The 15940-nt window shown below is 46.7% G+C and overlaps 2 protein-coding genes across 7 annotated transcripts in view; one reads left to right on the top strand and one right to left on the bottom strand.

The window, feature by feature from the left end:
• CMSS1 (cms1 ribosomal small subunit homolog) overlaps nt 1–15940 on the bottom strand; it is a 310876-nt gene that overhangs the window by 17844 nt on the left and 277092 nt on the right. For 2 of the 3 annotated variants that reach the window (XM_044284478.1, XM_044284479.1), the window contains exon 2: nt 1499–1599. In XM_044284478.1, coding sequence (XP_044140413.1) covers nt 1499–1599 — 101 coding nt within the window. Of the gene's footprint in view, nt 1–1498; nt 1600–4477; nt 5036–15940 lie in introns of those variants that run through there. The other variant, XM_044284477.1, reaches the window with a different exon arrangement.
• Nucleotides 14258–15940, top strand: part of LOC122930837 (filamin A-interacting protein 1-like) — a 189546-nt gene continuing 187863 nt past the window's right edge. For all 4 annotated transcript variants that reach the window (XM_044284481.1, XM_044284480.1, XM_044284482.1 and 1 more), the window contains exon 1: nt 14258–14692. The gene's annotated coding sequence lies outside the window, so the exon portion shown is untranslated. The remainder of the gene's footprint in view (nt 14693–15940) is intronic.

The following is a 15940-nucleotide window of genomic DNA, read 5'->3' as shown; positions in this document are numbered from 1 at the left end:
TAGCCTGTAGTGACACCAAATACCACGGATCCTATTGTCTGCCATGTTACAGCATCTCAGAAATTCACTGCCTGTATTAACTCCTTCAGGACAAGGTCAACTTTGACCCTAAAGAGTTTTGCAGTTTCATGTAAATTATGCTTAAAGGGGTTGTCTCACTTCAGTAAATGTAATTTATGATATAGACTAACACAAGGCACTTACTAATGTACTGTGATTGTCCATATTGTCTCCTTTGCTGGCTTGATACACTTTTCCATCGCATTATACACTGCTAGTTTCCGTGGTTACGACCACCCTGTAATCCAGCAGAGGTGGTCGCACTTGCACACTATAGGAGAAAGCATCGACTCAACAGGACCATGGGAGTGTGCATAGGCCAGCGCTTTTTCCTATAGTGTGCAAGCACGACCACCTCTGCTGGATTACAGGGTGGTCGTAACCACGGAAACGAGCAGTGTATAATGCGATGGAAAAGTGTATCAAGCCAGCAAAGGAGACAATATGGACAATCACAGTACATTAGTAAGTGCCTTGTGTTAGTCTATATCATAAATGCCATTTACTGAAGTGAGACAACCCCTTTAAGTATAATTTACATGAAAGTGCAAAACTCTTTAGGGTCAAAGTGGACGTTGTCCTGAAGGAGTTAATACAGGCAGTGAATTTCTGAGATGCTGTAACATGGCAGACAATAGGATCTGTGGTATTTGAGCAATGTGAAGAAAAAATGAATTCAGCCAGAAACGGAAACAATATGGACAATCACAATTCATTAGTAAGTGCCTTGTAATAACTTTCTCTACATGATAAATGCTTCTTGCTGAAGTGGGACAACCCCTTTAATCACTGAAACAAAGGGATTATGGCAAACAGCGCCACTCTCGTCCATGGGCCGTGTCTAGTACTGCAAATCAGCCCCATCTACCAGATACAGTCCATGGACACAAATGGTGACACTTTTTGCTAATCCTGTAGCAAAGCTTTCAGGACTGTACGCGTGCTCTTGGGGTCCTGCGACCCCTGCTCGTCATCCACTGGTTGCCAGTGTTCCCAGTATATAGGCTCATCCGATACATTGTAGAACCTGAGAGTTACTGCTCTGCAAACAATTGTGATGCCTCAACTCACCATACATGTAATTTAGTGGCTAATTAGAGGGATTAAAGTGTCATTTTAACTTAAAGGGCACCATAGCAGTCATACGTCAGAGTGACATCTCAAAAGTGTTGATTGATGGGGGTCAGAGTGCTGAGACGACCACTGTATAGGTTCCTGCACAGTCATCTGTCAATCAAGGAGGGGCTAGCAGAGGAAGCAGGAGGAGCAAGGGTGCACAGAGTGGCTTGGGCCCGCCCTCTGGGCACTTAACTAATTTGCATATGGATTAAAGTGCTGTGAGGTGAAAGGTATCATTACATTCAGCAGAGCTAATCTACGAGCTGTACAGCGGCGCCACAGAATACGTGTACACGGTATTATCACCATAATACATTACCGGCTTCTTTTTCTTCTTTGTAGACTGATCTGCCTTTTTGGTCTTCTTTGGCTTTGGCTCTTCATCACTCTCCTCACTTTCTTTTACTTCCTCGACAGGTTCTAGAAGAAACCCCAAATTACTGCTTATTCCACTACACAGTGCAAACCCTTACCATGCAGTATAGGGGCGTCATGTCAAGTCGGGCTTAAAACCTACAAAAAACTATGGCGTAGGTGAACAGAAATAACAGCCCAAAGTGTTTGATGGCCTGAGGGTTGCTACATAGGAGATTGAAACTAATACAAGAACAGAGGCGTTTACTACTGACAACCGCCATTCTCTGTGTGTGAACAAGGTGCAACTGAAACAAAACTGCCACAGTGAAAAAAAATGTATATATCAAATTTTTGGGGCAAAAATGCCCCTTATATGTAGCATATCTATCCTCTATTAATGATCCATATAGTATGATGGAGCTGTACACAGGATAAGGCTTTACATATAGAATATAATAGTAAAACAAGTACAAGAAGCACGGATTAATTCGGTGAAGACGGGTACAAAGGGGGAGCGGACCCTGCCGGCCACTAATGGAGAGAATGTCATTCAGTCTTTATTAGGTGTCATCTGACCAGCAGAGAGCCGGGTTCATCTGACTGGAAGAGCTATGGGATAACGGGCAGGAATCTGTGCTGATGAATGAGGGACATGTAACCTGCTGGTGCCAATCACGTGCATTGCACTTTCTGCTGCCTTCAGTTAGCGGCAGGTGTCCTGCTCAAGCGTCTAGTGGAATAGTTCAGAAGATAGTCACATCCCATGGTAGAGAACATACCCATGTCCTGTATGTGCACACCTGCATTTACTGAGGCTGGAATCCCCACCCTTGATCCACTCAAGAAACAGCCTCTACCTCCCAATAGACCAGAAGAAAATAGGTATTTTTGCAAATTAGCATAGACCAGATTCCTTAAAGGGGTAGTGCCACCATTAAACATGGCTTTAACATAATTCACCAGGAAAAACTACGGTAGTTACATTTGTAATTTATTTTGTTACATAAATGCTCAAGTTGTGAGATATTCTTTTTAGGCTGTTATAATGGCGGCCTCTAGTGTTTAATCTGTATAATAATGTGCATGTCCACCTACTGACCTAGGTGAGCATGGTCGCACGTGCTCAGGTTTAACATTCAACTGCCACAAGATGCATCTACTGTTAGAGGCTATCACAGTTAGCCTCATGCACATGGCCGTTGTGTGGCCGTTCTGTGCATTGGGGACCGCAATTGCAAGGGCAACATCCATGCACCGAGCCGGACCCATTCATCCGTGATGCGGGGTGCATACGGCCAGCGGCTGTGGATTGCCGACCCGCCGTTTGCATGAGGCCTTGCATAAAGTACATGCCCTCTGAGAAAAGACATGCCCCCTTAACAGTGCCAGGGAGAGAACTGCAAAAATAAAAAAAGATACGCCTCCTAAACTGTGATCAGGAGACAGCTGCTGCAGAAAGGACATGTCCCCTAAGCTGTGATAGGGAGAAACATGCAGCGGAAAGGACACACCCTTTCAGCTGTGATAGGGAGAGAGCTGCAGCAAAAAGGACATACCCCCTGAGCTATGACATGGAGAGAGCTGCAGCAGAAAGGACACGCCCTCTGAGAAAGTCCCAAAATAAAGCGTTGACACCTGCACGCCGTTAAGAAAGTGTGGTGCCAGTGATAGGTGAATGTTCACAATATAAAATGGTTAGTACCACGGCCATTATATTGAGCAGAGAGTTTTATTGATGCATACATTAGTCACATTAAATCAAAGCAATGGTAAACATGTGATTGCCAGAAATACTCATTACAATTGGACGTTTTGTTCCTAAGACCTTCTTCAGCACAATGAGGCTAGAGCAAAGAGGCAAGTGGAGTTTTGGATGTCGGGCTGAGAAAGGACACACCCCTGAGCTGCAGCAGAAAGGACACATCCCTGAGCTGCAGCAGAAAGGGCACACCCCTGAGCTGCAGCAGAAAGGGCACACCCCTGAGCTGCAGCAGAAAGGACACATCCCTGAGCTGCAGCAGAAAGGGCACACCCCTGATCTGCAGCAGAAAGGGCACACCCCTGAGCTGCAGCAGAAAGGACACATCCCTGAGCTGCCAGCCTGAAGAGAATCTATCAGAACAACTGGAGCAATGAATGAGGAGATCTCTGGATCCATGTGAGGTACAGGGCTGGTTCTAGCTTTGTTAGAAAGAGATGGTCTGACTTTCATGAGTTAATCAATCACGGAGAAACCCTTTAAAATCAGTTCAAAAGAATATTCTTCTACATGTACTAAACTTTAAAGGGGTTTTCTGAGACTTTATAACGGATGACTTCAGGATAGGTCATCGGTATCTGATCAGTGAAGTCCGACACCTGGGAACCCCGACGATCAGCTGTCCAAGAAGGGAGCGGTGCTTGCAGTAGCGTCACGGCCTTCTCCAGCTTTTCCTAGGCCCGTGACGACATGTTCATCGATCACATGACCCAAGTGCAGCTCCGTCCTATAGAAGTGAATGGAGCGCGATACCAAGCACAGCCGCGATACACTGTACAGATAGGACACACTCCCTGAGCTGTGATAGGGAGACAGCTGCATCAGAAAGATCATGTCCCCTAAGAAAGGACACACCCCATGAGCTGTGATAGGGAGAGAGCTGCAGCAGAAAGGACATGCTCACTGAGCTGCCAGTCTCAAGAGAATCCAGGAGAGCAACTGCCACAATGAATGGAGGAGCTCTAGATCCATGTGAGGTACAGGGCTGGTTCTAGAAAGAGATATCATGTATGGTGTCTGATTTTCAGATCACGGCATAACCCCTTTAAGGGATCCAGTTCCTCAGACAGTCTTGTGAAAATAAATGAGACCTGTTGGTTTCTCTGCAGTGATCGGGGTATTCCACAACCTGCCGCACTGTAGTGTCCCTCGCACCCGGGGTGCATGGTACCAGCTACCTACTTGTGAGAAGATACAAGTGAGGAGTGTAAAGAGCCAAACGAAAAATCCTTATCCGCGGACACCTGCCCACATGGCCACTGACTTCCATGTGTCCGCGATCCGTACGTTCCGGCTGTACATCACGTCTGAACGGCATGGCCACGCAGAAACGGAAGCACGCGCGAGGAGGTCTGCACACAGCTGGTGTCCGCGGTCTGCGCCCTAATGTGGCGGTAGCACAAAATATATCTTTACGATAGGCGCGTGACTTGTCCATCTATATGGAGGGCATCTCCAAGGTTTCTTCACCATAGAGAAGAACAGCTGCGGTCTCTTCCATTCTTCCACTTCTCCGTTTTATTAGAAGAAGGTCATCATAATTCATAAAACTTTACACGTTACCCAAGTCCTGGAGTGACTGTCACCAATGCAAATAGACCCCGAGGGCTTCTCAGAAGAGTCTAAAAGTGTCCTCTCCTGTATCTAAAAAGAGTCATCTCACCGGCCTGGCCTGGAAAGGAATGCGGCCCCTCGGAGAGCGAGCGACTGCCACCCCCTGTACAGGCCTGAAGACACTAATGAGTTGTGTGACAAATAGCTGCCCTGTCACGGCTGATCTACGTGACATGGAGCTGAGCGCATCTGCTCTTTTTATGGCCAGCAGCAGGACCTCCTCAGAAATAGTGAAGCGCTGGTCAGGAAGATCTCCCCAAACCGTGTACTTCTCCTTTTATTTCCTCTGTACAAGCTGACACCTACGGAAAGCGAGGGCGCACTTTTCTAATGCCGGGATTGTATATACAGCCCCTCCGGATGTGTAGACGTAAAATGTTATTAGGGGACATTATGGGACGGGATGTCCTCCACGAGCCGCTAAATATCAGTGACTTCCGCTCTTGGACTGTCATCCTTGATGCAGATTCACCCGCCTATAGCATCTGGACCCAGCACGACTGGCTGACCACTGGGTCCGTGTCATTATAAAAAAAAGAAAGGTTGTCATGAGGACCTCGTCACCTCTGCTGACATGTCTGCATTAGTAACTACTTATGAGGCCTCTTTCCCACGACCGTATGGCTTTTTCAGTGTTATGCGGTCCGTTTTTCACAGATCCGTTGTTCCGTTTTTTGTTTCCGTATGGCATATACAGTATACAGTAATTACATAGAAAATATTGGGCTGGGCATAAAATTTTCAATAGATGGTTCCGCAAAAACGTAAGGGATACGGAAGAGATACGATTGCATTTCCCTATGTGTTCCGTTTTTATTTTGCGGACCCATTGACTTGAATGGAGCCAAGGAACGTGATTTGCAGGCAATAATAGGACATGTTCTATCTTTCAACTGAACGGAAATACGTAAACAGAATGCATACGGAGTACATTCCATTTTATGGCTCTGTATACGGCCCGTAAATGAAAAAACAAAACAAAAAAAACGGTCGTGTTAAAGAGGCCTTAACCCCCACAAAATTCTGGAGCAATTTTTTTTTTTTTTGCACTGTTCTGTTATTCCTTCTGAAAACGGATGAACAAAATGACGAATGAGAGTTGCCATTTCCCTGGTCAAATGGGTGTGTCCCTACACAGGTTATATAGGCTATGTACCTTCTCGGTGTGGACGTATCTTTAACACACTGCGTCCGGATCTTCAGTGCTGCCCCCTATTGAAATGAAAAGGAGGAAGAAACAACGCGGCCACTGGTGCAATTTCAGCATGGTTGTCTGCACCAAAATTTCACTGGCAAAAAATGCCGTCTGAATGGCCCTAGAGGGGTTGTCCCATAAAAAATATTCTACATTTTTCAAACCAGCACCTGGATCTGAATACTTTTGTAATTGCATGTAATTAAAATGTAAATATAATGACTCAGTTATTCAATAACATGTTGTAGTGTATACCACCACCTGCTGTTTGTTCTTTTCCTTATTTGTCTGTCCACTCACTCCGGTGGTCACAGATGCTCAGTTCTATCCTTCAATTGCCACCGGCTGTATCTACTGTTAAAAGCTGTAACAGCTACAGGGAGACGGCTGCAGAGGGGCACACCCGCTGAACTGTGGCAGAGAGAGATCTGTAGCAGGGAGAGAGCTGCAGCAGACAGGACACGCCCCCTGAGAAAGTCCCAAAATAAAGCTCTGACACCTATACGCCGTTAAGAAAGTGTGGTGCCTGTGATATGTTTACAATATCATACTGCTAGTACCTCGGCCTTCGTTAGTTTATATTCAGCAGAGAGTTTTACTGGTGCATACATTAGTCACTATAAGGCTACTTTCACACTAGCGCTCGATCGGATCCGTTCTGAACGGATCCGCTCATATTAATGCAGACGGAGGCTCCGTTCAGAACGGATCCGTCTGCATTATAACTTAGAAAAATTTTCTAAGTGTGAAAGTAGCCTGAGCGGATCCGTTCAGACTTTACATTGAAAGTCAATGGGGGACCGATCCGCTTGAAGATTGAGCCATATGGTGTCATCTTCAAGCGGATCCGTTCCCATTGACTTCCATTATAAGTCGGAACGGATCCGCTCGCCTCCGCACAGCCAGGCGGACACCCGAACGCTGCTTGCAGCGTTCAGGTGTCCGCTCACTGAGCGGAGCGGAGGCTGAGCGCTGGCAGACGGATGCATTCTCAGTGGATCCGCCTCCACTGAGAATGCATTAGGGCCAGACGGCTGCGTTCAGGGCCACTTGTGAGCCCCTTCAAACGGAGCTCACGAGCGGACACCTGAACGCAGGTGTGAAAGTAGCCTTAATCCAGACAAAGGTAAATACGTGATTGCCAGAAATACTCATTTAAATTGGACGTTTCTGTCATAACACCTTCTTCAGCACAATGAGTGTAGAGCAAAGAGGCATTTGGAGTTGTGGATGTCTTGGCTGAGAAAGGACACACCCCTGGGCTGCAGCAGAAAGGACACACCCATGGGCTGCAGCAGAAAGGACACACCCATGGGCTGCAGCAGAAAGGACACACCCATGGGCTGCAGCAGAAAGGACACACCCATGGGCTGCAGCAGAAAGGGCACACCCATGGGCTGCAGCAGAAAGGGCACACCCATGGGCTGCAGCAGAAAGGACACACCCCTAAGCTGCCAGGCTGATAAATCTAGAAGAGCAATAAATGGGGAGTTCTCTGGATCCATGTGAGGTACAGGGCTGGTTCTAGCTTTGTTAGAAAGAGATTGTCATGGACTATATGATGGCTGAATCATGGGAGAGCCCCTTTCAAATCAGTTCAAAGGAATATTATCCTACATGTACTAAACATTAAAGGGGTTTTCCAGGACTTTATAACTGATGACCTCTGATCAGTGGGAATCTGACTCCCGGGACCCCTGCCGATCAGCTGTTGAGAAGGCAGAGGAGCTCACAGTAGCGCCACAGCCTGCTCTCAGCTTTTCCTAGTCCAGCGATGACACGTTCGCCGGTCATGAGGCCTAGGTGCAGCTTAGTCCTATAGAAGTGAATGGGACTGAGCGCGATACCAAGCACAGCCACTATACAATGTCCGGCGCTGTGCTTGGTGAGCTGCGAGAAGGCAGCGGCACTCACAGGAGCACCGATGCCTCCTCAAACAGCTGATCAGCGGGGGTCCCCAGGTGTCGGACCCCCACCGATAAGATACTGATGACCTATCCAGAAGATAGGTCAACAGTTATAAAATCCTTGAGAACCCTTTTAGACGTTCTTTAGAGTTTTTTTTATTTCTTACTGTAGTTAAAAACCGCCAAACAGCAAATAAATGATGAAGAAAACACCAACCAATAGGCTAGAACGTCCATGAGGATGGATAGTTCAGGCAGAGAAAGGGTGCCCCGGTCTGCCGCAGATTAGGCACAGCAGGGTACCGTGGCTTAATTCCGGCCTGGAGTAAGATTTTCATTTGAGGACTGGATTAAACTAATGAGATTAAGGATGGGGCGAGCACAATTTTCGGGACATTTCATAGTCAGCCAAGTGATTTCAGCTGGAATTTTGCATCATCACAAAGCTGAGCACCACAGGCCCAGTCTTCAGTACAGGAAGAGGACTAAAGACAATTGCAGGGCAACCTACCCAAACAAGCTCGTTACCACCGCCCTGGCCCTGAATATACAGATCTACATGGTCACCATAATGAAGCCGTATGGAGGTGCACACTGCTTCATTCAGGATCCCAGATACGGCAGCATAGTCCTAGGGCCCTCAGAGTGTCCTCTCCAACCAGAATACGGTCCCTCATGGACACACAGACTGCAATATGGGTCTGGACTATAGTCTGTGTATTACCATATGTTCAGAGTTGCCCGCAGACCTGAAATTACCGGGATCGCTCAGAATTTTGTTCAGAGGCAATCCTAGCAAATTCAGCTTGTCCCAGGCCAAAAATGAGGAGCGGTGTGACTGAGTGGGTCTGGGCATGCACCAAATGTAATAACAGACTTGTAAAATCACTTTGTACAATGCCATAAACAGCGCCATACCTGGCCACAGGTTGTGAGTGGTATTGCAGTTCATCCCCATTCACTTCATTGTAGCTGAGCTGCAATACCAGAGACAACTTATGGACAAGGGTGGCGCTGTTTTTGGAAGAAAGAAGCCATGCTTTTCTAATCATGGACAGCACCATAACAACATTATATAAGATGACTGCTTCCTTCCAGACATCACAGAGGTCAAAGACTTAGGCCTCTTGCACACGAAAGTTAATTTTTTCTGTTTACGTTCAGTTTTTTGCATTCCGTATACGGACCGTATATGGAACCATTCATTTCAATGGATCCGCAAAAAAAAGTTAGGTACTCCGTATGCCTTCCGTTTCCGTATTTACGTTTTTCCGTTCAAAGATAGAACATGTCCTATGATTGTCCGCATAACGGACAAGGATAGTACTGTTCTAACAGGGGCCAGCTGTTCCATTCCGCAAAAAACAGAATGCACATGGACGTCATCCGTATTTTTTGGGGATCGTTTTTTTTTTGCGGACCTCAAAATACTGAAAAAGCCATAAGGTTGAGTGCAAGAGGCCTTACGTGCAGAAGCAAGCATCCGAGCAAGGAGGACGGTCACGGCGAAGGGTTCCTGAATAAGGTCAGCTCAGATTTATCACTGGACGCACAAGTGCTGGGCAGCGATTTCTAGCAATAAATTCTTCTCACAATGTCACATTCATCTCTTCAGACAATTCAGGGCCTGAGTCACGCCGGCTCGTGTGGAGGAGGGGGGGGGGGGGGGGGGCTGTACTGTCCTTGAGGAGGACATCAGATTTACAGTAGAAATGTATAAGTTGGCAAATAAAATTAAGATATAGAATAATTTTATATATACACTCCTGAATCATTGAAATTGCAGCACCAAGAAGGAAAAGCCGTGGAATTATGGAAATCACAGGATCGATAGATATGTTTATTTATGCACTTATATAGCGCTACTATATTCCACAGCGCTTTACAGACATTAGCATCCAACAATGGGGCTCACAATCTAGGGTCCCTATCAGTATGTCTTTGGCGTGTGGGAGGAAACCCATGCAAACACGGGGATAACATACAAACTCCATGCAGATGTTGCCCTTGGTCGGATTCGAACCTAGGACCCCAGCGCTGCAAGGCACCAGTGCTAACCACTGAGCCACCGTGCTCCATAAAGGATGGAAACAAAATATTCAAGACATATTGATTTATTCAGCATCAAGTATAAGCGTCAAGCAGATATACACGCACATACAGGCCTTGGCATGCTATCAGTGAGGTTATTAATGGTTGAATGTTGAATGCACTTGGGCACACAAATCATCAAGATCCGCTGCTGGCGTCTCCCTTTGCAATTGCCGACCAACGTCGTCCCAGATGTGCTCGCAGGAAGACACGTCCGGAGACGCTGCAGGCTATGTTAGCACATTTAGGCCGCAGTAGCACAAGTAACATGTGGCCTGATGTTGTCCGAGTGAAAAAGAAGCTCCTGGGACACTTTGGAGAAATGGCAGTACCACTGGTTCCATGACCAAGTCAATGTAACGCAGAGCTGTTAGTGCACCTGAAATGAAGACTAGAGGGGTCCAGCTACCATACATTATGCCACCTCACACCACAAGCCTGGGAGTAGGACCGGTGTAACGTTCCCTTGTGAAGGACTCTTCATGGCATTGCCCACGTGGTCACAAATCTCCAGCTATCATTGCATCCAACATAAAATCAGGACTCATCGCTGAAGAAGATAGAACTCCATTCCAGCCTCCATTGCCGTTTTGCTATGCACCATGATAACCTTTCGGATCAGTGGCGTGAGATAAGTGGAATCCCTATAGCTGGACATCTAGCTTGTAGACCAATGTTGTGTAAATGCCTTCTGATGGTTTGTGTAGACAGTGTTTGCCGCCCTAGGCTTGGGATGTGATGTCCAATTTCACTTGCAGTACCGAATGGATTCGTACGACCCATTTAGCTAATCAGACCATCCATCTGTATAGATGTTCTCCTCCTCTGTGCACCTCTTGCTGTCATTCCTGTTTTCCGTTGTTCTTCCAACCACCAGGACACACAACGTTGGACAGTGACGACATCTCGGCCTAGGAGCGTAGAAACCAAGGTCTCTCAGTTCAAGGATTCTGTCCCTCTCAGTTGATGACGCATGGTGATAACTGGAACGCCAATGAACAGAAGACATCGCACAATCATCCCACACGGCTTGATCCAATTTTTGAGGTTTTATGTGGCTAAAAAAAAGGTTTTCAATCTGGCCTCTATGCCTCTCCCACATGCCACAGACTGGAGCTAGGTGCTGGAAAATGTTATCATTTGCAGATCCCAACGACACCTAGTACTTCCGTGATTTGCATACCCTTATGGCTTGTCCTTCTTGTTCAGGAGTAATTATTAATCTGAAAGAGGTGAAATGGAAGGCCTTGTGCACACTGCCATAGTCATCATTTGTATCATGCAGATATCAAACATGGAGCCCATAGTTGTGTGAATCCATTAGGAAAAAAAACATGGCAGGTAGCATTGTATACCGTACTACTGAGGTAGTCAGCAGCTTGTAGAAGCGCGCAGACTCCATGTGCCGCCATACAGGGTCCTCGCATGCAGCACAGTGTTGCACCTGTGCAAATCAGTTACAGAAATCTGCTGATTAATTAACTAAACAAAGGGGCTATGGCGAGTTTTACACTTCTCCTCCATTCACAGGGATCCTGAAGGGTGGAGGTCTGATCACTGGGACCCCACAGATCACAAGCATGGGGGTCCTGTGTCTCCCTGTATGAACAAAGCGGCAGTCGAGCATGACGCTTCCACTCTATTAATTTGTATGGGACTGCCAAAGAGAAGCTGATGCAATGCTCGGCAATCTCCAGCAGTCCCATGCAGAGGAATGGACTGATATGTCCGACCACCAGTTCATTCATAGGGGGAAGACACAGGACCCCTTGTTCTTATGATCAGCAGGGGTCTTGGCTGTTGGACCCTAACAGCCAAGACCCACAGCCACCCTGACCAGAAGATGTATAATAGACGGGGCTATGTACAACAGTGGAACGCTCTCCGCATTATGCAGGATGCATGACCACCCATGAGTGGTGGGAAGGAGGGGAGCGCCCCCCTCTATTAGTTACAGTACACTGGTGCACTGCCGCCCAGTTATCTGAATTTATTAGAAATTGTCTACGACCAGGGATCTGTCAACACAGCCTGAATTTTAAAGGGAGTCTGTCACTTCCAAAATTTGATTCAAAGTAAGCATACCGCCATAACCATGCCTTTCTTTGTGAAAATCTGATCCGCTGATATTGAGAAATGCTTCTTTATATTTGTATGAACTGCTCCATCATTACCCCGCCTGTAACGGTGCCCAGCGCCTCCCTTCTTGTTTGATCTCAGAGCGAGCGGCGGTGACACAGGAGAAGCCAGGTGCCAGTGGCATTTCTCAGGCTAGTTTCACAATGGCGCTAAAAAGGCAGGTTATTCCGGCAGAGGAGCAGCCCGTCAAGTTCACCCCATCTGGCATAGCCAGAAAGGGCCAGAGCACCGCCAGGCTCCATTGTCTATAATGGGAACCAGTGTGGATTCCAATATTAGTGACTAGAGATGAGCGAACTTCTGTTTTAAGTTCGGCGTCTAAAGTTCGGGGGCGGGTTAGCGGAGAATCCCGATCTGGAACCGGATATGGATTCCGACTTCCGTTGTGGTCCGTGGTAGCGGAATCAATAATCGGCCATTATTGATTCCGCTACCACGGACCACAACGGAAGTCGGAATCCATATCCGGTTCCAGATCGGGATTCTCCGCTAACCCGCCCCCGAACTTTAGACGCCGAACTTAAAACAGAAGTTCGCTCATCTCTATTAGTGACAACATTTGGCCGGACAAGAAATTCTGCTCAATGGGCTCCAGTGGGGAGAGATAGTATCCGGCTATGCCGAATACGATGAACTCCGGCAGGGTGCTCCTCTACCAGAACAACCTGCCCGAATATTTTAACTGTAATGTGAAAGAAGCCTCACAAGTAGAGATGAGCGAACTTCTGTTTTAAGTTCGGCGTCTAAAGTTCGGGGGCGGGTTAGCGGAGAATCCCGATCTGGAACCGGATATGGATTCCGACTTCCGTTGTGGTCCGTGGTAGCGGAATCAATAATGGCCGATTATTGATTCCGCTACCACGGACCACAACGGAAGTCGGAATCCATATCCGGTTCCAGATCGGGATTCTCCGCTAACCCGCCCCCGAACTTTAGACGCCGAACTTAAAACAGAAGTTCGCTCATCTCTACTCACAAGAAAAGTAGGGTCATGCTTCAGGGCATCTACCCTACATGGCGGTATGTTAACTCTGAAAACTGACAGTTTCCTTTTAAGCAACCATACCTGACTAATCACAGGCAGACCTGCATTTACAAGGAGATTTAGCCCAGATCGGGCCCCCATAACAGGGCCACAGGGCTGTGTACACACTTGTTCCAGTCCTGAGCTCCAGGCTGCAGGAATTTCTCTTGACATATACATCTAATACAGGCAACCTCCGGCACTCCAGCTGTTGTGAAACTACAACTCCCAGCATGCATACTTGTTCTGCTCTTCTAAGAACTCTCATAGAAATGAATGGAGCATGCTGGGAATTGTAGTTCCACAACAGCTGGAGTGCTGAAGCTTGCTGATCCCTGATCTAATATATGTATTCCAAGAGTGTAAAAAGTATACAGCACTTGACTGTACGTTCTTCCTAACATGGGAGTCAATGGCAGGTGTATAGAAACATAGCCGCATATGTCTGGGGACCGCTTCAGCGGATTGCTCTGAACATTCAGGACCAACGTAATGTCCAAGCGCAGTATGGATCAAACCCAAGCCCCTCCGCCCTTGTGCACAGGAGGACAGTAAAAGCATACGGGGACACCTCTAGACCAAAGATGAGACCCCCCCATTCTTTCCTGAGATCAGCGGGGGTCCAGGGATGTTACACGCTTATGACACAGCTGACAAATGCTGCTCAGTGCTGTCATACTTAAGATAATGCAATATAATCCAATTTTAAAGACATGCACAAAAAAAAAAAAAGCTTCCAGAAAAAATAATAATAATCCTATTACATTTTATTTTATGCCATTTTGTCCTAGTGAATTTAGCTGAAGAAGCACATCGATCCCACAGTAAGATGTTCCTGGCAGAGACCCCGGCAGATAAGGAAGAGATGTATGTGTGATTCATCCCTGACTCAGGTATCGCTGCATGTTAATAGCGAGGAGGCTGCGGGTCTATAATTACCCGTCCTACGGTTTTATTCTTCACGGTGACAACAATGGAGGCTTGACGTGAAATGTTTGCTGTTTAGAAACAGATGGCTAACTGTATTTTATCCCATTACAGTCCAGATCTTCCCGGCTGGATGTCTCTGCGGATGCGGCCAAGCACCGAGGTCAGCTTTCTGACAGGGCCATCTGCCTGCAGAGGGAACTATAAGTGGGTGGGTTATATTTAGAGCCTGGTCCAATGAAGAGCGAAGGGCCCTAGTGCCTTTCCAACGCAGCTCTCACCCGGGCTCTGGCTGGCACACTGTGATGCCATCAGTGTACAGGGGGAATAATAGAGCGACACCGGGGAGAAAAAGAGTTAAGCGGATTATTACAACCTGCACGAACATCCCTGGCGGGGAAGCGACTGTTCTCCACGGGCCGGCTACCTCTATACATGGATTTGTCATACTGGTCGCCTGATAGGAGGTCTGATGTTAATTGGCATCTCCTGCTGTAGAGGTAAGTCCAAAACGCGTCTAATTATCCTATACAGACATAGCAGAGCTGAATCTGTTATTTTACTCTTGCTATTTATGCTGTTTTTTTCACTGATCATTCGCTTACCTGTAAAACCGCACTTGTGCCAAATGACAAACACAGCTTTACTGCATCTATTACCTTGTTATCGCACTACGTATTATAATATGCAGCAGGGTAAGGGTACGGCCACGCGGTCGGGTTTTCTGATACAGTTTTGGAAGCCAAAAGCAGGAGGGAATTTTAAAAAAAAAAGAGTTTTTAGCACCCACTATTGATGTACTCTCCCATACCCTTAGGTCCTAACAATGCATCATCCGCTGGAGAACTACAAGTTCCAGCAGGCTCAAGGGCTAGCATGCAAAAATTCTATGAAAACTCAGTCAATTCAAGTTTTGAACTTGTCTGGTGCTGTCCATTCTGTGCAGATTAACATAGTGGATTATTACATTTAGAGTGCAAGCTCTGCAGAACAGATGAGAGAAGTGTTGTAAGCTTCTCGCATTACTCAGTGTTTATATTTACACATATTAATTTTTCAATATTTAAATCATTAGATTAGGATACATTGTATCTATTTTGTTTCAATATTGGTAACATGCATTGCCTTCTATTTAAAAATCCCATTGCCTTGTGTAAGTATTATCAGTGTATAGATTGCAATATAATAGAGAAAACCAGAAATAACCTTCAGGATGATCTGGCACGTGAAATCTATACATGCTGCAGGGGCCGATCAGTCCCAGCACAGCCGCTTCGCTGGAGCGGAGGGTGAAATGTGAGACAAGCTGCACAGACGCAGGATGCATCGATTTTCCTTGCCCATATCTTGGTGGATGGGGTGGACGAGGTGCGACATATGTTCATAATGGGCTTAAATGTACCAGGAGGATGCGTGTAATCCACAGCATAGGAGGGTGGATAGGAGCACTCACGTCCCATTATGAATGACGTGGTCTATTGTAAGGGTGCAGGTAGCGGTAAAGTGATGAGTGGTTTGACCCAAGATCAGCAAGCGTTTGCAATGCGTTTTTGGGTTGTTTTCGTTGCACGACTTTTATAGGTGACTCCCATTGAAATCAGGCAAACTGCAGCATTTGGCCACACAGCACACTATCAATAGGTGTATGAACACCTGATGGAGGCCACATGCTTTCAAAAAGATGTCTCAATGTCTATTGATCATCATCAGGCAGGTTGGACTGAGGTATTACATGCCAGAGTGCGGGT

Source organism: Bufo gargarizans, chromosome 3, assembly GCF_014858855.1.
Source record: "Bufo gargarizans isolate SCDJY-AF-19 chromosome 3, ASM1485885v1, whole genome shotgun sequence".
Classification (NCBI taxonomy): domain Eukaryota; kingdom Metazoa; phylum Chordata; class Amphibia; order Anura; family Bufonidae; genus Bufo; species Bufo gargarizans.
This window is presented reverse-complemented; position numbering and strand designations above follow the sequence as displayed.